Source organism: Pituophis catenifer, unplaced genomic scaffold (assembly GCF_029215685.1).
Source record: "Pituophis catenifer annectens isolate HBS135680 unplaced genomic scaffold, rPitCat1.0.hap2 SCAF_2, whole genome shotgun sequence".
NCBI lineage: Eukaryota > Metazoa > Chordata > Lepidosauria > Squamata > Colubridae > Pituophis > Pituophis catenifer.
In genome coordinates, this window is record NW_027256882.1 from 14,094,305 (window position 1) to 14,115,625 (window position 21,321).

Genomic DNA, 21,321 nt, shown 5'->3' on the forward strand with positions numbered 1-21,321 from the left:
TGTGTCTAATCATACTTGGTCAAATGAAGTATTCTGTTCTGTTCTACTCCATTCCATTCTAATTAATATCAACCTCTCAATTCCTCCCCTCACTTAACCTCAGCACCTAATGTGATGCGATTGGGGGAAGGGAGGAACTCAGTTTCTGATAAGGTGGTGGCTCCAATTGGGTGATCAAAGTCACACCTCTTGATATTGGCAGACATAAAAAAGGGACAGACTTCACACATGCAGGTCTGCTTGCCATCTTGACTTTAAAAAAAATGTTTCCTCAAATATCTTTTTACTGAGGGTTTTTTTCTTAACACTAACCCTGTGAATTATATTTTGCTTAGCGGTGGGCTTTTTTAGCCTATTGATGCTTCAATGGGAGGAGAATCTATTGCTTTATATTTATTCATGATTTTGGTTTCTGCCGCTGCCCTCTGATACATGTCTCTGTACAAGTCAGGATTTGGGTCCTCAACAAGTCAGGAATAGCAATAGCATTTAGATTTATATACCGCTTCACAATGCTTTGCAGTCCTCTCTAAGCCGTTTACAAAGTCAGCCTCTTGCCCTCAACAATCTGGGTCCTCATTTTTCCCGACCTCAGAAGGATGGAAGGCTGAGTCAACCTTGAACTGGTCAGAATCGAATTGCTGGAAGTCAGCAGAATTAGCCTGCAATTCTGCATTCTAACCATTGCGCCACCACGGCTCTTCTCAATTGCTTGAGAGTTCAGGACAAAGGTTTGGGGACATCAAGAGAAAGTAAGTGGCATTGCCCATGTGGTGACATCATTTGTAACAATGACATGGTGCAGATAATGTGGATTCTAGGGTACAGAAAAATGAAACAACAGAGCTGGAAGGGACCTTGGAGGTCTTCTACCCGCTGCTGAAGCAGAAGATCCTACCTATACCATTTCAGACACGTGGTTGGCCAATCTCTTCTTTAAAATCTCCAGTGATGGAGAACCCACAACTTCTGAAGGCAAGCAGTTCCACTGGTTAATTGTGCTAACTGTTGGGAAAGAGCTCCTCATTTCTAGGTTGGTCCTCTCCTTGATTAGTTTTCATCCATTTTTTTAAAAAAAATTGATTTATATGCCATCCTTCTCCGGAGACTCAGGGCGGCTTACAATGCGCTAAGCAATATTGATTCTTGTCCTGCCCTCAGATGCTTTAGAGAATAGGTTGACCTCCCCCTTCTTCTCTATGGCAGCCCCTCAAATTTTGGAAGACAGCTATCATGTTAACCCAAGTCCTTCTTTTTTTTTTTTAATAGTTTTTATTAATAATAAAAAGAAAAAACAAAACCAACATAAATACATTGAAACAACATACAAAACGAACACACATCAATTCAGTCCAATGACTGACTCTTAGAAGATATTTACAACGGTGGGTTATTTTTCATATTTCTATTTGTATCAATATCTACAGTCGCCTATTTACTTAGTTATATATGTACATATATAGTCGACTCCTTATTTACTTCTATGCATTTCTATTAAATAGTCGAAAGTCATCTTATATTCCTATTTTTGCCTCCAGCCAGCTGTACCATCTTTGCCATACTAAATAGTAATCAGTATCATCTTTCTCTTGTATTTCTTTTGTGAGCTTATCCAATTCTGCACATTCTGTAATTTTAGCTATTATTTTGTCTTCTGTGGGTAGCTGTTCAGATTTCCAATGTTGGGCAAAGAGTATACGTGCTGCTGTGAGGATATGGATAATCAGATACTTTATTTCTTTGGTATATTGTGCTGTGATTATTCCCAATAAAAAGGTTTCCGGCCTCATTTCCACCCAAGTCCTTCTTTTCATTAGACTAGACATGGCCAATTCCTGCAACAAAGGAACACTCCCTCTCAGCCCTCTCAGTGGAACAGAGGAATTTGGGATCAAATCTCAACTATCGGGGTCTCCATCCATGAAAGAGTTCCAGCATCAATCCTGGAAGTAGCTCAATTGTAAAGATCCCTTTCCTTATCACTTTCTCCCCATTCCAGGTCTTACCGGGGATGAATCCTCCAGAGCAGAAACGCGGGTTACGTAGCTTGGTGTTGGTAAAAATGCTCAAGCCGAAGTCCTACCAGATAAAGCAAAGAGCCATTGAGGAACAGTCCTTTCTGCTCATGAAAAATGATGATCAATGTTTATTTTCAGTACATTCTAATATACCCAACCATAAGGAATATATTATTGGCCAAACTTTCTACAGTATTTTTTTTTTCATAATGCTGCATCCAGTGGTGGGATTCAACTAATTTAATAACCGGTTCTTCCTAATGACTGGGTGGGCATGGCTGAGGGGGGTCATGTGACTGAGTGGGCATGGCCAACTTGATGTCACTCACGGCAAGGTGGGGTGGCATAGGTGGGGCGGCATAGGTGGGCCGAAGCAGCAGTGGTGATAGCCGGATCCTTAGACTTACCTTTGTGTAGCAATAGCAATGGTGATTCTCTGATGCCTCATCTCTTGCTGGGTCTCGCTGCCCGACACTCAGGGTTTTTAAAAGGTTTTTGCAGCAGGAAACGGCGAGCAGCTACTTCTGGCCTTTGTTGGTGCAGCTGCGCACAACTCTGCCCTGAGACACTGGCCTGCCGCCGCCTCCTCTTTGCTGCTGCAAATGGCCTGCAGCTGCTGCCTCTTTGCCAGCACAAAGTCTGCAGCCGCTGCCTGTTTGCTGACGTGAACAGCCTTCCGCTACTACTGCCTTGGTTCAGCCCGGCAAAGAGGCGGTGGCAACGGTTTGGGCTGGCAAAGTGGTGGCAGCAGAGCATTTGTGCAGGCAAAGAGGCTGTGGCAGTTTGGGCCAGTAAAGAGGTGGGGGCTGTTCGCACTGGCAAAGAGGTGGCAGCAGGCCAGTTGCAACAGCAAAGAGGCAAAGGAAGGCTCACCAGGCAGGCAGGTAGGTAGCTGGGCCACGTGGGAGGCAGCGGAGAATGGCGAAGGATGGCTTGGCAGGGAACTGGGCCACGTGGGAGGCCGGGGCGAAAGCACGCAAGTGGGCCGGGCTGCAGTGGCCACGTGGTTGAGGCAAGCGAGTTAGCAACTGATGGAGCCAGAGAGCAGCAGTTGCTATGCCGTGGCCAAGGCGGGCAAGGTGAGATAAGTAGTGACTGGGAGGGGAGGGGCAGAGTGGGGCGATTAGCTGGTTCTCCAAACTGCACAAAAATTTAGCAACCAGTTTGCACGAACCAGTCCGAAGCAGCTGAATCCCACCTGTGGCTGCATCCTCTGTACATATTGCTGCCCATTTGGGTGGCACTTAAAGGAACAGACAAGGAACAGATGGAAATTGGCATCTGTTAGCCATCTATAGCCAGAAAGCCAATACTTCGATGGGTCTGTAGCAGAGAAGCAGTGGGAGAGAAGTCTTCGCATACAGATGTCAAATTCGATCGTGTCACATGATGTCTCGGCAAGTATCACGATGTTTATTTATTTATTTATTCAATTTATATGCCGCCCCTCTCCGAAGACCCAGGTTTTCCCCTTTGTGGAGCTGGGGTATGACGCATCCAGCCTGCGGGCCGCCAGTTTGACAGACCCGTCTTAGCTGGTGGCAGCTCTTGGCTGATAGCAATAGCAATAGCACTTAGAGTTATATACCGCTTCACAGTGCTTTACAGCTCTCACTGAGAGGTTTACAGAGTCAACCTATTTTCCCCAACAATCTGGGTCCTCATTTTACTGCTCTCGGAAGGATGGAATGCTGAGTCAACCTTGAGCTGCTCAGAATCAAACTCCTGGAGTAAACAGTGAGTTAGCCTGCAGTACTGCATTCTAACCACTGTGCCACTACAACTCTTAACTCTTGGTGCAGTGATCCATTTAACAACTGTAACAAGAAAAGTCATAAAATGGGGCAAAACTCACTTAACAAATGTCTCACTTAGCAATAGAATTTTGGGCCTCAATTATGGACATAAACTGAGGACAACTTATAAGGTCAGATTAAATCCCAGGGCAGATGATTAGAAATGACAAACCATTAAGAAAATAAGGAAAGTATATCACGAATGAAGGCGAATATACGTGTCCCAGGATAATGTTGCAGGATCCAAACTGATTTTGTCTTCCGAGCTTTCAGACTCATGCTGAAGCCCATCTTCAGGGAACATCCCTACCAGAATGTATGCTAGTTTCCTGAGGATGGGCTCCAGCATGAGACCAAGAGTTCGGAAGATGAAACCTCTGGTCCTGGTGACCAACCCAGATTGGATCCTGCAAGGAAACTATATCTCTATGGATCTGCCCAGGAAGATACCAGACGTCTACTTCAGCTCAGCAGAGAACCTACTAGGCATTTCTCCTTACCTAATGAGAGCATCTCCCATGTGGGGAATCATAGCTTTGATGCTTACCCTGAATATGTTGTAAGAATCCCCATCTCCAGGGAAAAAATTTGGTGGGACGACGCCAATGTTTTCAGCCCTGAATGGTTGTTCTGCAGGACAGGGATGAAGATTGGTTTCATCCAAAAAGAGGTCATCGGAGAAGATGTAATTCTTCTTGGGAAGGAAGTTGTAAACCTGAAACCAGAAAGGCTGCAACTGAGGATGGAGATTTGGGCTAGACTAGAGGAACTTCCTGCCCATTAAGCTATTAGCCAATGAAACAGACTGTGCATAGCAATAGCAGTTAGTAATGGCACTTAGACTTATAGTATGCATCTATGTTTGTGTTCTGTCCCCGTCTCCACACACACACAAACACAGTCAGCCGAGGGTTAAGAAAGCACTTGGCACGCACACAGGTTGTTATCTAAAACTTGGCAGCTATACGAGCATCGACTGCCAAGGGCTTTACTTCATCAGATAAACAGAAAATATATACAAATTGCAAATAGTCCAGTTCCAAACAAGAAACCTTTCGGCAGCTTTAACCGTTGTTCAAGTGACTAGCCAGAGTTAGTTTTTGTCCGTCACAGAGTCTTAAATGGCCACCACACTCTCTTATATAGTCTCTGGGGTGTGGTCCAGTGACTCAGCCTAATCCCTGGCACGCCTCCTCAACTGCTGCAACCGTTTATCATGCCTTCGTTGGTGTGGATCCAGGAATGACAGATCGCCTCCATCGCTCTCATCGGAGACACCTGGCTCCTGGCTAATCTCCTCTTCCTCGGCCGGCACTTGAGGCAGAGCCAGAGGGGAGGGGCCTGGAGAGGGAGGCCTGGCCGACTCCTCTTCTTCATGTTCGGAGCCTTCTTCCTCCGATGAGATAGGCTTGGAGGGCGGGACCACAACAGTTTGATGGAGAACCAGAATTTGGCTTCTTGGTCTGTGTCCTTCCCCAGTACTCTACCCTGGCTCTGGGACTCTTTGTCAACTTCAAAGGGAGATTTTGCTGATTGCAGCCATTGCCACTTTTCAGCTCCCATAATCAGGGGGGAGGATGTCAGTTCCACACAGCAACAAGAAATCGTTGCATGGGAACAAAGGTCATCTAACCAGATGTTCTATTAAGACTTGGACAGTTTTCATGATCTGCATTTATTGGGAGGGAGGGAAATTCTATTCTTTAATTATGTGAAAACTGTGGGAACTAGTTAGAGTTGGTTTTGCTTCAATCTGTGCAGACACGAGTACTCAATAAAGTTTAGTGTAAAGAGATTGGATCGTCTCAAGCTTGCTTGCTTGGTTGGGTTTTTCAATCGGAACTTTGACACTCTGAGAAGGGGACTGACTCAAACTTCCTCAGGAATTCTACTCCTAATCCATTACTTTCACTAGTATAACACACTATTCACATTATGGCAAAATCTCTGGGCTGTGATATTGGGCTACCCTCGGTCTACATGCTTTGTCCTTCTATTTTTCCTACATTTTCTTCCCCTAAAATTAATTTATGAACAATTTTCCTTGCTTCTCCTTCCCTGCAGTCCTCTCCTAGCAATTTAGTAGTGACCGCTATCTTCTGGTGTAAATTGTAAATAAACGGCTGCAAGTGATCATATTTGAAATACATCTCTATGGACAAGTAAATTTGGGATGAATCCAGCAGGAGCCCAAATGAAATGCAGTTGGAACTCACCTTCTCAGGGGAGAGCTCGGCTTCAGGTTTCAAGAGAAAGACACTCTGGTCAACGGCATGGATGGCACAGAGGGAACCGGGGGAAGCTGAAAGATGGAGTTGGGCTTTCTGGCCAGGCAGACCTTCTTGATCAGAGAACCACAGTTTGGCCTGTAAACATAAACTGGGTCTTTGAAAAAGCCACTTCCTCTTGGTGTGGAATGAATGGAAGGAGAAATTAATGGAATGAAATCATCCTTGTTGTTATGCATACTGTAACCTTGAGTTGCCCTCTGTGACTAACCTCAAGCCACAGTTGAGGCTCAATGGAACTATTGGCCAACTCCCCAAAAATAGACTTAAGTTTAGCCGATGTTTAGCACAACTTTACCTTGTTGGAGAAGCACTTTTCTACAGTGAAGTCTCTCGAGTCAGCAACGAGTTCTCCACTGGGCAAAATGGTATAGAGGAGCAAGCGGGTCTTGGGAGCAGTGTCGACATCCACCAAGAGATTCAAAAGGAAGTCCCCGTTGGCTTTTAAAGGATGAAATTCCCAGGTGGAAGAAAGAGAAAGAGAGATCAAAAGAGACATATAAATTTCATCAGACAGACAGACAGACAGACAGTCAGTCATATATGATGACAGATATAGACAGAGATGGATGGATGAATAGAGAGAGAGGGATGGATGGATGGATGGATGGCTGGATGGATGGAATTAGGTCCAGTTGAAATACATCAAACTTCACCAGAGTGACCACAACAGGCTGGGAAATGTGAGTCAAAAATGGATTGTTGAAGAATCATAAGCTGAAGGACTTCAGCTGCTGTCTTCTTTTCAGTTGTGAGGGCTTGCCTTCTCCTCCAGAATAAATTTTAGGTTTGTGGTGGCAATGATTAAGTCGGTGGTCCCACTTGTTTCAGGGATCCATGAAGCAGCAGGTGAATCTCCCTCCAGTAACATCTCCCACTGCACAGGAGAGCAACGGACATAAAACAGGCCCCATCGCACATGCCATGGAGTCCTTCAACCCTCTGCCATCCTAAAAACCTCAAATGCTGCCTCAAACCCATGAGTCAGTGCTGTTAATAGTGCCTTCCCATGGCTCTCCAGGGTTTCTGGAGACTCTGGGTTGGACTTGGGGCCTTCTGTGTACCAGGTGATTGGGAACTGCATCCCATTCTCTATCCTTCCTTCTTCCACCTTGCATGTTTTGGTTATCCTTGAAAACCAAGTCACATCCAGCATGCCAGCCTGCTGACTACAAGAGACTGAGCCCCTAAACTCCTCTGTGGGTCTCCGAGAAGGGTCTGTCCCAGAGGAAATGAAGAACAGGCATCTGGGCAGCCTTCTACCGTTGTTGCAAAGAGACATCCCTGTGATGCTCAGCAAAAAAATCAGGATGAAGGAAACGGCTGCAGAGATTTGGGAGAAATGGCCTGTTCCTACTGCTTGAGACCATCCCTTTCCTCTGCCCAATGGCAGAGCTGGCTGTGTGTGCCCACCTTCCATGCCCTGCCAGTGTGAAATGGGATACAGTGAACCCAGCTGTGAGTGGGAAAAGGAAGAGAGGTTTTTCAGACGTGCAAGGGGCACCCAGCATTCAGCAAGAGAGAACTGGAGCCCCATAGATGGAGTCACCCCAGGAACGTCTGGGAAGCTTTTTGCCAAGCAGGAGGGGGGAGTGTAATTTGAAGGGCGAACATTTACCTTTTCCCTGATCCACTGGCTGCCAGTGTGTCCCTGTTTGTATGATGTCCCCCTTAGCTTTGATCTGCATGGAAAGAAGAAATTTCTGCTAGATATGCTAGGGCTTGGAGAAATTGATTGATTGATTGATAACTCTAAGCACTGGCTGTCATGCTAGATATATGGACCCCTAGAATTGCAGAGCTGCAATTGCCTAGTTTAACCTTTTGAGAAGTGTGTAAGATTAAAGGTGCCTGGTGGCTCAGCAGACTGATAGCACTGATTAACACCAGCTGTCTGCAATTACTGTAAGTTCGAATCTCACCAGGCTCAAGGTTGACTCAGCCTTCCATCCTTTCTAAGGTGGGTAAATTGAGGACCCAGTTTGTGGGGGCAATAAGCTGACTTTATATAAAATATACAAAAGTATGAAGGCTATTGCTTAACGCATTGTAAGCCGCCCTGAGTCTCCGGAGAAGGGTGGCATATAAATCAAATTAAAAAAACAACAACAACAGAATAATAATTCACCTATGGGGTTGATCAGGAATCTGGTGAATTTGATGATTGCCTGAAGGGAACATATGTTGAGATGGCAAGGCTAAAATTCAGGCCTATGCAGGCCTTTGAGGCCATGGAAAATCCCAAAGGAAATGACTAGCCTGTGGATTAGGCATGTGACCAAAACTACAGAAGGTGTGCTTGACTATTTTTATAATTTGTATATTTCTATACCTTATCTGTTGTGTGCCAGTTTCCTCTTATGTAACCAAGCAAAAGCAAAGAAATGTATAAATATCTGCCTCACATTGTGTTCGGGATTCTCCACCTTTAGGGAGCACCCATCTTTATTCAGCTGAATAAACGTGTTTGGCTTATCAAGACAAATCCGGACTCAGTCTTTTATTTTTTCACCGAGTCACATCTGAAACCCTGCATAACAACGGAATTGCAGTACTTTAGTTAGCAGCTGCAAGATGTGGCTTGAGCAATTGTTCTGAAGTATGCAACTCGAGGCAGCGCCAAAGGAATTGAGGAGCTGAAATGTCACATCTAGTTGTATAATTTAACACAAGTTCTCCACTTCTAGGAAAAGGACTCCGTCTTAGAAAAACCAACACCCTGAAAATTTCCACTGTTATCCACCAGATGCTGCCACAGCATTACAGATACTTCATTATGTTTCTGCAAGATAAACTATAAATAGGGAGTTTCCAGATTACACGTAGTCCTCAATTTACGGACAATTTCTGTGTCTAAGTAAAATAGTTGTGAAGTGAGTTTTCCCCATTTTATGACCATTCTTGCCAGCGTTATTAAGTGAATCACTGAAGTTGTTAGTAACATGGTTGTTAAGTGAATCTGGCTTCCCCATTGACTTTGCATGTAAGAAGTTCACAACAGTGATTTCCTGCCCCGAGGACACTGTAACCGTCATAAATATGAATTGGTTACAAGGATCTGAATTTTAATCACATGAACGTAGGGATGCTGCAATGGTCAGAAGAGAAATGGTAATGGCACTTTTTTCAGTGTAAATATAACTTCAAATGGTCACTAAAGAAATGGTTGTAAGTCAAGTTCTGCCTGTACAATATATATAAATCGGTTAGCAAATGAATCCATTTTTTGGAATGAAATAATTCAAAAATTATCCAAACCTTAGCCCAGGGGTCTCCAATCCCAGGGCCCCAGCCCACTACTGGGCTTTGGACTATTCAGAACAGGGCCACGGAAGTGGCAGGCAAGCAAATGCTTGTGCGTATCCACACTTCCACGAACAGTGCGCAAACATGTACATGTATGTTCCTACTGTCTGAGCAGTGAGAGCCCATGCCTGCCACTTGTGTAAATGGAATTGCATGCACACTTGCCCACCGTTCACACGGAACCAGCTTCCCTACCCCCTCCCACCAGTCCACATAGCTGGAAAGGTTGGGGAACTCTGCCTTAGCATGTTAAGACACACATACACACATATTAATCATGATTAGTATTTTCTGTGAATACAGGTTTTGGATCTCTGGGCCTTTCCTAAGTAGAAATGCATCCATGCCATCCTTGAGTTTTCCAAAAACTAACTTGATATGAATCTGCTCTTCCCAGTAGGGATCCCCCTCCTTTCTCTGTGGCCTCTGTTTCAGCTCATTGCAATCACCTTCCAAAATCATTGAAAACCTAATAGATGTTACACTTCTTGAGCACAAATACAGTACTTTTAAGGAAACCTTGGACAGTGGCAGAAGAATAAGAGAAAACATTACTTGGACATAGTTTAACTGGGATAATCACAAGTTGGAAGAAAACACAAAAGTGTAGCTTTGGATCTCACTGCTGACTTTTGCTATAGTGGTTAAAAATACCAGCCCAGAAACTTGAAGGCCGTGAGTTCTAGTCTGGCATGAAGCCAAGGGAGAGTGTGGGTCAGTCCCTATTCTAGGAAGAAGATAGAGACAAACCTCTTCTGAAAATGTTACCAAGAAAACTGTAGGGAATTGTCCAAGTAGCCACTAGGAGCCAAGATGGATTTACACCAAAAAAGAAAAAAAAAAAGCCCAATCAGGAGGTTTGCTTTCCCAGATACACTCACCCTAACAAGAGTACAACTAAGGATGATTTAAGCGGGACTCACTCAAGGATCATGGGTAAACAAAGGCAGCCCTTGGGGCAGAGTGAAAAAGGGAAATTGCCTCAATATATTTATGTTGTGGTTCAGTGCACATTGGAGAAAGGCTGTTTAACAGAGCCAAGCAAACATGCCTTGTGAATGCAGCCATCACCTGAGGACTCACCATGTAATAGAAGACAATCTCGTCCTCGTTCTCATCACCTCGGTTAAGGATATAACGCACCCGAACCAGCTCACGGTGGCCACAACTTAATGTCTCTGACACAGGCTCGATATGTAGATAACTTCGGCTTGGAGAATAAAGCACGTGTGCCGTGTGAAATGCGTCAATGTGACGGGGTGTAACCCAGTGGATGCTACCACACCAAGATAAAACTTGATACGTAGCCTGAGAGGAAAAACACAGATTTAGAGGAATTAGGTGAGAGACTGGCTGAGAACATTTCATTGGCAAGGGCAAGAGACATGGGCAGTTCAAAAATGTGACAGATCAATAGATGATAGATGTTAAGATATATATATACAGTAGATATTCAGTAGATATAGATAGATGGATGGATGGATGAGAGAGAGAGGAGAGAGAGAGAGATGATATATAGATACCCTGTTTCCCCCAAAATAAGACATCCCTTGATAATAAGCCCAATCGGGCTTCTGAGTGCATGGCAATAAGGCCAAGCGCTTATTTCAGGGTTAAAAAAAAATAAAACAGGGTCTTATTTTCAGGGAAACATGATATATACTGGGGGTGTCAAACTCAAAGCCCAGGGGCCAGATTCGGCCTGTGGGGTGCTTATATCTGGGAGCCCGTTTTCGCTGGCAGAGTGCTCAGGTTACCACAGGTGCCCCTGACACGAGTGACGTTGAATGGGCCATGCCCACCCTGGCCACGTTTACCCCGGCCCGCCAAGTTCAAACACAACCCTGATGCAGCCCTCAGTGAAATTGAGTTTGACACCCCTGATATATACAGTGGTGGAATTCACTAGTTTGGGCGAGCCGGTTGTTAAATTACCCACCCCCGTCTATCAAAGTGGATCCTGGGTGCTGCGTTGCAATGAAGAAATGAGAACGGAGCGGCTCGCACGAGGGAAGCAGAAAGCCGCTTTCCCTCTTTCTTCTCCCTGCTCCTCCTTCCCTCGTGCCAGCCACTCCATTTCCCATTTCTCCATTGCAGTACAGTGCCCAGGATCTGCTTCGATAGCGGGGTGGTGGTGGTAATTTAACAACCTGTTCACCCAGAGTCAGGTTGGCTGTCGCAGGAGGCTCGTCCCACATATGCGGCAGAGCTGGAGGACACGGATGGCAAGTGAGATGAAAAGGGGGCTGTGAAGAATCAACTGCAAAAGTCGTGGCACACAGCAAAATGCTCTGTGGGAAAGGGGGGAGGGTTGGCTTAGAAAGCGCCCAGCCCAGGCTTAATGGAAAACTATCAACCATGGACCATACAAGTAGTCCTCGGCTTACAACCACAATTGAACCCAAAATTTCCATTGCAAAGGTAGTTAGTTTCATGCCACAGTTGTTATGTGAATCACTGTCGTTGTTAAGTTAGTAACACCTTCGTTAAGTGAATCTGGCTTCCTCGTTGACTTTGCCTGTCAGAAGTTTGCCAAAGAGATCACATGACCCCGGGATACTGCAACCGCCAGAAGTACAAGCCAGTTGCCAAGCGTCTGAATTTTGATCACAAAACCTTGGAGATGCTGCAACGGTCTCACTTTTTTCAGTGCCGTTGTAACTTTGAACAGTCACTAAATTGATGGTTGTAAATTGAGGACTACCTGTATATGGGCCATAAGGCTTAAAACTTCTCCTTTGCACAGATCTACAGCCAGGTTCCCCTGCATATCCATCTCCTTTTGCCTGTTTTCACTCTTCCTGCCCACATTTTTCTGCTTGGATGGGGGGATTGGATTAGATGACCTACAACCGTGATGGTGAACCTATGGCACGCGTGCCACAGGTGGCACGCAGAGCCATATTGGTGGGCATGCGAGTGTTGCCCAAACTCAGCTCCAGCATGCATGCGTGCGCTGGCCAGCTTATTTTTGGGCCTTCTGGGCTCACTGGAAGTTGGCAAACAGGCTGTTTCCGGCCTCTGGAGGGCCTCCGGTGAGGTGGGGAAGGCTGTTTTCATCCTCCCCAGGCTCCGAGAAAGCCTCTGGAGCCTGGGGAGGGCAAAATAAAGGCCTACCCTTCCCACCATGCTGTCACATGCCAAAAATGGGTAGGGAGCATGGGGGGATCGCGCACACATGCATGGGGGGGCAGGGTGCCTAGAATTATGGGTGTGGGCATGTGCGCACGTGATTACCCCACACTCCCCCAGCTTTTGGCACGCGATGGCAAAAGTTAGCCATCACTGACCTACAAGGTCCCTTCCAACTCTGTTAATCTGTTAAATTTTCCCAGTTTCCTATCTCAACGCTTGCAAATTTCCCCCACCATCACCACCACCTGTGCGTTTACCTCCCTACCCCCACCCTACTTAACCAGTGTAGGACTCAAAATCCAGTTTTTGGGGAGGGAAGATCCCGTACACCTCTTTTATCCAAAATCTAGAACTGAGCAGGGTCAGTTGTTCTGTTCCATATATGGACAGAAGACCACAAAGAAATCTTCAGGCCTGTGGGCTAGACTGGGAAGTTAAAAATCCATTTGGAATTAAAGCCACAGGGGACCTTTCCTACCCTGGAAATGACACGGTCATGCCTGTGCAGGGATCTCAATGGTTGTGATGACCTGCTGCAAGGCACGGAGGCAACACAGTCAGCTGATAGTTCAAATGGCCCCTTTATTGCTCCAATTTTCCCCCAAACATTTCTGGCAAGTCCCAGAGCACAGTGATCACACACACACACACACACACACACACACACACACACACACACACACCTCCAGCAGCCTCTGGCTGCAAGTAGTCCAGCACAACACTGTGAATACAACGGCTGCAAAGCAAGAAATCCAGCAGGGAATAAGTCAATGAGTCCAGGAAGCAAAGGAACAAGGCAATTAATCCAGGAAGCAAGAAATAAAGGAAGGAGTCCAGGAAAAATTCAAACGTCAGCAATGGCGCACAACACTTCATGAATTCAGTGTTTGTTCCTGACAAATGCCCCTCCCCACAGCATCTCCTTAAGTCTCAGTCACCAGGTGTGCTTTGTGAAGAGGGGCAGGGCACTCTCCTCCTGAGTCGTTGGGTCAGCCTGCGCTGTTCCTGCCTTCTCTCCACTCTCCATGCTCGAGGATCAGGAGAGGGTGGACCTTGCTCATCGCCTGAGCTGTTCACTGCTTAGCTTTTCTTGGTCATCCTGCCCCTTTTCCTCCCTGCCTAAAGCCGTCCCAGTCCAGAAAGGCCCTGGCCTAACTCAGCCTGCTCCTCCCCATATTCCTCCAAAGCCAATGAAGTTGATCCAGTTCTGGTTCATCTTCCTCCAGATTCAGGCTCCAACGGGGTCATGACATTGGTGACTTTTGAAAGGATAATATACAGGATATTTTTGGAGTTAAACAACAGAACGAGCAAGATGGGAACTCACCTTAAAGGAGAGAAAAAAGACAGCGACAATGAGCAAAGAGAGACAGAAAAAAAGAGGAAAAAAGTGGGGAAGCCCTAAGTAATTACCACTGCTGATGAGCTTTTGTCTGTGTGTGTGTGTGTGTGTGAGAGTGTAGAGAATGTGTATGTCATAAAATACAGCCATCACAAATCCAGGAGACTAACCATAAGAGGCAAAATTCCGTGTGTGGAATCAGTGGTTTCTATGGAAAATTGAGCTCTTCCCTCAGCATCCGTCACTTGATTGAGCTCCTGCTGTCTTGACGTTATCAAAACCCGCACTGTTTCATTGTGGATTGGCACCTCGTTGCTGTCCACCAGCTTCACCTGCATATGAAAAACCGCCACATTGACCCAACTGGTTGCGGCCAAATATTTCAGGATTTACCAATGCAATTTCTATTCTGCCTGTCTTCCAGGGACGCCAAGCTTCCCCATCAAGCCATTCTAATTTATTCCCCATCGCTACAACTCTGTGAAAAAGGGGAGACTAGCAAAAGGGACTTGAGCCTGGGAGTAGGTTCTGGGGCTGCGGCTGAGAAAGAAAGGGGACAAGCAAGGAGCCACTGGGAGATGGCGTTACAGGTTGATTTGACAAACGGACTCTTTGTTAGGGAAAAAGGGCTTTGGAAGCTTCAAAGCAGAGCATCCAGAGGGGATGATAGCAATAGCAAAAGCACTTCTATACTGCCCCATAATGCTTTACATACTCTCTGGACAGTTTACAATGTTTGCCCACAACAATCTGGGTCCTCAGCTGCAGGCTAACTCACTGCTCACTACCAGCAGTTCGATGTCCTAAGCAGCACGACGTTGACTGAGCCTTCCAGCCTTCCGAGGTTGGTAAAATGAGGACCCAGATGGTTGGGGGCAATAGGCCATCCCTGTATACCGCTTAGAGAGGGCTGTACAGCACTGTGAAGTGGTATATAAGTCTAAGTGCTATTGCTATTGCACTGAGGCATGATTGGGACTTTATGGTGGTTGCCATCTTGAGTTTTTGGGGCTACCACCATCATTCCCATGGATACCCCTGCTTAATAATCCTGCTAATGAATAAAGGCTGAAAGGTTCCTATTGTAGACTCGTTTGCTTGCTTGCTTTCTCCTTCCCTCCTCCCTCTCCCTCTCCCCCACCTCTCTCTATCTATATCCTCCCTCCCTTCTTTCCTCCCGCACTCCCTCCTTTGTCTTAAATGGTATAAGATGATCTGCTTGAGCAAGGGATTGAAGTAGAACAGCACCACCTCCCCCCCAAAAAAAATCTTTTGGGCAACAGGGACTGGTTCCAAGGAGAGAGGTTTTTCTGTGGACCAGAAGGGGCATGGTTTCACATGGTTCTGCATCCCATGGATGTGACTTCCCTATTTCTGGCATGCCATGGCCCGGTACCGGTCCATGGACCAGAGGAAGAGGACCCCTGAACTACAAGACATCCAAGGTCCCTTCCAAGTCTGTTGTTCTGTATTCCTCAATGCTTTTACACTGCTTTTGATCGTTCTAGCTCAGAGCACCTGGCCAGCAGCTGTTAGGGTGAAGAAATGGCATTGGAGCAGACTGGAGGGGCCAGCTGGGCTGATACGGCTTAAATCCAGTTTTGCAAAGAAATCTTACCTTCACGACATAGGGAATGCCGGGTTTATAGTAACGGTCTGGGTTTTCAAAGGTAATTTTGCTCAACGTGGACGTGATCTCAATGGATTCTGTGCCATTCATCTCCACTCCTGTTGAAGAGAAGTGTCATCTGCAAAAGGCTGTTCCATTCCCTTCCTCTCCAATTTCCCAGAAACGCCTTGTCTCTGGAGTGCCAAGAAGCCTGACTCTTTTGACGGACATTTGCCCTGCCTTTCTGGATTTCTGCTTTGGACAAGGGGTTGGAATAGACAATCCCAGGGTCCCCCCATGTGCAGATTTCTCTGACGTGTCTATGAAGATTCTCAGTCATCCAAGTCATGGTTGTCCCAAAGGTGCTTTTTCAAGAGGCAACTGGACTTTCTGGTTTTTCTTGGAAAACGTTTCGCTTCTCAATTCAAGAAACTCCTTCAAAGAACTGAAGAAGCTTCCGGATGAGAAGTGAAACGTCTTCCAAGAAAAACAAGAAAGTCCAGTTGCCTCTTGAAAAAACACCTTTGGGATTTCTCTGACATACTAATTCCCTCTGTTGGTTTGAATTTGGCACTCAGTAGCCCTTTAAAGGTTTCCTCCTGTCCAGTCATGAGTGGCTCAAAGGGGTAATGCGCATCTCCAATTCTCAGCCTAGGGAATCTGTTGTCTGAGAGACACTTCCGTCATCATGTGGTCAGCACAAAAGTATGGAACGCAGTAACCTTTCTCGTTGAAAAGATATCTATTTTTCTACCTACATTTGCATGCTTTCAAACTGCTAGGTTGGCAGGAGCTGGGGCAAGGACGGGAGCTCACCCGATCCTGCAATGCTCAGGACTCGAACCTGAGCTGTCAGCTTTTCAGCTGATAAGACCAGTCTTAACCAGGGGTGGATTCTACTTATCTTTACTACCGGTTCGCAACGGGGGCACGCTCTTGCACTTCTGCGTATGCACAGAAGCGTTCTGATGATGCTGGGGTCGGTGGATGGAGCCTCCGGCCAGTTTTACTACCGGTTCTATAGAACTGGTGCGAACTGGGGAAAACCCACCACTGATTTTAACCACTGACCCACCACTCTCTTTATGAAATATCGAATTTGATTAGTATGTTTCAGAGTGCTTGCAACCAGCTGATTCCCCCCCCCAAAAAAAATCTCATCACTTCACTGTCTGTGAAATGGGTGTTGTTGGAGAGAATAGTTTTCTCATTTATAACTCAGATGCCAGACTTAGACAGGGGGTGTTTTTTTCTATCAAGGTTGACTCAGCCTTCCATCCTTCCGAGGTGGGTACAATGAGGACCCAGATTGTTGGGGGCTGACTCTGTAAACCACTTAGAGAGCACTGTAATAGCAATAGTCCTTAGACCTATATATCGCTTCACAGTGCTTTACAGCCCTCTCTAAGTGGTTTACAGAGTCAACCTATTGCCCCCAACAATCTGGGTCCTCATTTTACCCACCTCGGAAGGATGGAAGGCTGAGTCAACTTTGAGCCTGGTGAGATTCGAACTGTCAAATTGCAGGCAGCCAGCACTCAGCAGAAGTAGCCTGCAGTACTGCATTCTAACCACTGCACCACCAAGCACTGTGAAATGGTATAAGTGCTGTTGCGATTGCTTTTCTCCCAAACCTTCCTTGTAGGAAATGGAAGCTTTAGCTCTGGTTCTGGGCCATCCTGTCAGCCCGTTGGTCCTCTTCTGTTTCATGAAGGTTACCTGTCCCTTCCTCTGTGATTTTGCCTTCTACGGCGATGGCCATTGAAAAACCGAGCCACATCAGGTTGAGCTCTTCCGTGTTCACCACCTTGGAGAAACAGCCGTCTCCATCTGCCTGCATGCCACAACAACCAAGAAACAGCAGCCTGTGATCCCTTTGCAAATAACCTCTTGCGTTCCTTGTTTTTCAACCTGATGCCTTGTGTGTGTCTCTTTTTCCAGTGCTGCTGTAACTTCACACCCTCACCAAATGAACTGTTGTAAATTGAGGGCTATCTGTACTGAGCTCAACCTCCTTCTGAATTGATTGATTGGTTTTGATTGATTAATTTTACCAGAATCAGATCACCAGTAAAGGAAAATTAAGTCCTGAATATTAATTGGCTCCAGTTTCCAAGATACAGCTTCAGGTCAAAATTGAATCAAAACAATTCAAAATTGCGAGGGGGATGTGGAATTATGCTCCGTACCGTCTCTGCAAAATATGATATCGCAATGAGAATGGTGCCATCCCAATCATTACAAATGTATTATTTTTATTGAAACCAGTAACTTTCCATTCATGTATTGGTTTTTCGTATGACATTTTTTATGCTTTTTGCATGAAAAACTGACAAGCGCTAACATCAGATTAAAGAACAAGGTTCCATCTTTATTCAGTAGCTAAACTGGGCTTTTTAGCTTTTCTCTTGTGAACTGCAGTAGGATCATCCCTGGGGAGATTCCAGCAGTAATCGGAAAGCATGGACGGACTCCGTTTCCTTCGGTATCCTTTCTCCATGCCTGCGATATCCTGGTGGAATCTCTCCTCATGCTCCTCACTCACTGCCCCACAGTTCAAAGGGAAATAGTCTAAATGCGAGTGTAAGAAGTGAATTTTCAGTGACATGTTTGCACCAGGAGCTTTATAGGACCCAAGCAACGTGGTTTTCATAGCCGTCTGCCTTGCTGTTCTCAAAGTGAAGGTAAATTGATACACTGCCAGGTGGTACCATTTTCATTGTTCTACCGTACTTTGTCGAGAAGTTACGAGGCGTCATGAATGATCATGAGACACCTCCCTCCCTTGTTGGTAAATATTCTCGGCTGCACATAAATCTTCATTGTGAAACATCTTGAGAACTTTAGCTACCCAGCACCTTTATCACCTATTTTCTCGTTCATCTAATCAAAATATGTAAGAATTAACACATTTTATCTCGGAGGTTGATAATTTCCCAAAATTTGTAGACCAGTGTAAATTGATTATGTGCCTTCAAGCCAATTTTGCTAACTCCAACTTGTTCTTTCAGGTCTCTCAGCGGTGCCCCCGTCACTGTAACTGAGACCCACCACCTTCCTGCTGGACTTCCTCTTCTTCTCTTTCCTTACACCTTTCCCAACATTAGAGCATCTTTATCTCTTTTTCATTAGACCTTCTGAATGCTTTTCTGAATTTTCTCCCATTGCCTCAGTCATTCTCACCTTGATATAGAAGTCCTTGACTTATAACCACAATTGGGACTGAAATTTCCATCTCTAAGCAAGTTGGTTGTTAAATGAGTTGGGAAGGAGCCTTGGGGCTCTCTGAACTTGGTTGTTTTCTTTCAGACGTTTTGTTACCCAACTAGGTAACATCATCAATGCTAGTAAGGGTTTGCTCTCAGTTTATATTCTAGTGCAGGGGTCCTCAAACTACGGCCAGTGGGCCAGATACAGCCCACCAGCACAATATATCTGGCCCACTCAGTGGTTGGATTAAGCCCCGCTCCGCCCATCGCCTCCCACCCACTCCTTGCATGGCTGGCTTTTCCCGCCACTCTCATCACCCCTCCTACAGCTGTCGGCCTAATATATACCTTGCAGAATGCAGCCGTACTTCTCTGTACTTCTGCTCATCGCTGCCCATGCACTTCTGCTCACCACTGCTTGCAAAAGTAAGGCCGAAAGGTGCAGGTCGGCGGGTGGACGGGGGGCGGCAACCTGGGAGAGGGGTGATACCTGCGGCCAATGGACTGACGCACATGGGGAGAGAGGGGAGCGCATGGGAGATGGAGGAATCAGAGCCTTCCTGGGTGTTTGCAGAGCCTGCCCTGCCTAAGTGGGGAGGGAGGAGACTGTGTGCTCAGAGCCCTTCCTAGGTGTTTGCAGAAACCACCCTGCCTAAGTAGCGGCGGCTTGCTCTCACCTCCTACTTTACCTGCAGAGCCTGCATGCCGCCTGTGTTGTGATGCCCAGCCTCCCAGCTGGTCTTGGGCTCTCCACCGACCAGGTCATTGTCGGCGCCCAGCTCATCTGTCTTCAGACGTCAGATTGTTGTGGTGCCCCACCTCCCCACCACCAGTTCAGGGGTTACTCCCCACCCCATCAGAGACAGAGAGAGAGAGAGAGAGAGAAAGAGAGTTAGAGAGAAAAAGAGAGAGAGAGTGATAGACAGAGAGAGAGAGAGAAAGAGACTTGTTGATTGTAAGCTCCTTGAAGCTGAGAAGAATTGACAAAACTTGAGTTTACTGAGTTTTAAGGAGCCTGAAGCTGCTGTTGTAATGAAGTTAGGCAAGTGGCAAGACTGCTAAATTGGCCACGCTCTCCCAGTCACATGACCAAATAGCCACGCCCATCTGCCCATGCCCACCCAGTCATGTGACCACCTAGACATGCCCCCCCAGCTGGTCCGCCCCCCCCCAACAGTCTGAGGGACCGTGACTTGGCCCCCTGTTTAAAAAGCTTGTGGGCCCCTGTACTAGTGGCTTGCCTGTCAGTGCTGGTGGGAGTGGTCTTGTTGGTTCTTTGGCTGGGCTCTTTACTATTAGTTTCTTTGTAAGGTCTTTGATCGGGGTATTGTTTATTTCTTCATTGTTCGTCTGATGTTAATTTTGGAGTTAATCTATGCTCATCTGGGTGGTTCAATTAACAGCAAGTTTTGAACTTGTGACTATGGGAATATTGTGACAATCGTAAGTGCAAAGACTGGTCATAAATCACTCTTTTCATCACCGTCATATTTTTGAATGATTGCCAAACAAATGGTTGTAAGTCAAGGACTATCTCTGTTTACCTCTTCGCTCCCAGTTTAGAGCTACACGACCTATCTTCAAACAATATTGGCCCATAGCCAGAAATGGAGATCTCTTCTACTTGAAGATGTCCCTTTTTAGCCAAATGGTGTTTGTGTTAATATTGTTGAGTGGTTCAAACCCAGTATGAAAAAAAATATTATTTCAGAAGAAATAGTAAACAGGGGTAAGAGAAGAAGATGAGGAAGCTGCACAAAGAGATAACAAGAGAAGAATTACAGAATGCCGCAGAAGAGCCTTGATAGTACAGTGGTCTACGCACCCTGTTATTAACACAGCTGCCTGCAATTACTGCTGGTTCGAATCTCTCCAAGGCTCAAGGTTGACTCAGCCTTCCATCCTTTCTAAGGTAGGTGAAATGAGGACCCAGTTTGTGGGGGCAATAAGCTGACTTTGTATAAATATACAAAAGTATGAAGGCTATTGCTTAACGCATTGTAAGCCGCCCTGAGTCTCCAGAGAAGGGCGGCATATAAATCAAATTAAAAAAAAAAAAAAAAAGTGCACGGAGTTACTCTAAAGTGGGAGAAGCTGTGGATGAGTAGAAACGCAGATCAGAAAATGCTTGGTGTAAACCATGAGGATGAGAGAAAGATACTGTGTGGTATGTATATAGAGCAAAAGGTTTTGCAAAGCATATAATCAAAGAGAATGTGGAATGGTTAAGATGAAAAGAAACGGGGGAAATGCAGCAATTGGATATGTTGGTGGAATTGGGAATGTTTAAGGAAAAGAAAGACTAGGGGGTTACATGATAGCAGCTTTCCAATATCTCAGGGGCTGCCACAAAGAAGAGGGAGTCAAACTATTCTCCAAAGCCCCTGAGGGCAGGACAGGAAACAATGGATGGAAACTAATCAAGGAGAGAAGCAACTTAGAACTAAGGAGACATTTCCTAACAGTTAAAACAACTAATCAATGGAACAACTTGCCTCCAGAAGTTGTGGGTGCCCCAACACTGGAAGTTTGTAAGAAGAGATTGGACAACAATTTGTCTGAAATGGTATAGGTCAGGGGTATCAAACTGGATTTCTTTGTGGGCCGGAACAGCATAG

At 45.9% G+C, this 21,321-nt stretch overlaps 1 protein-coding gene across 4 annotated transcripts in view; it reads right to left on the reverse strand.

The window, feature by feature from the left end:
* Positions 1–21,321, reverse strand: part of LOC139311779 (alpha-2-macroglobulin-like) — a 78,884-nt gene that overhangs the window by 31,103 nt on the left and 26,460 nt on the right. Inside the window, exons 9-18 of one of the 4 annotated variants that reach the window (XM_070936287.1) lie at positions 19,393–19,491; positions 17,214–17,328; positions 15,504–15,613; positions 14,056–14,217; positions 10,492–10,716; positions 7,721–7,784; positions 6,401–6,543; positions 6,031–6,180; positions 4,362–4,544; positions 2,007–2,079 (exon numbers count right to left, since the gene is read on the reverse strand). In XM_070936287.1, the coding sequence (XP_070792388.1) occupies positions 2,007–2,079; positions 4,362–4,544; positions 6,031–6,180; positions 6,401–6,543; positions 7,721–7,784; positions 10,492–10,716; positions 14,056–14,217; positions 15,504–15,613; positions 17,214–17,328; positions 19,393–19,491 (1,324 nt within the window). The remainder of the gene's footprint in view (positions 1–2,006; positions 2,080–4,361; positions 4,545–6,030; positions 6,181–6,400; positions 6,544–7,720; positions 7,785–10,491; positions 10,717–14,055; positions 14,218–15,503; positions 15,614–17,213; positions 17,329–19,392; positions 19,492–21,321) is intronic. The other 3 variants (XM_070936288.1, XM_070936290.1, XM_070936289.1) reach the window with 3 other exon arrangements.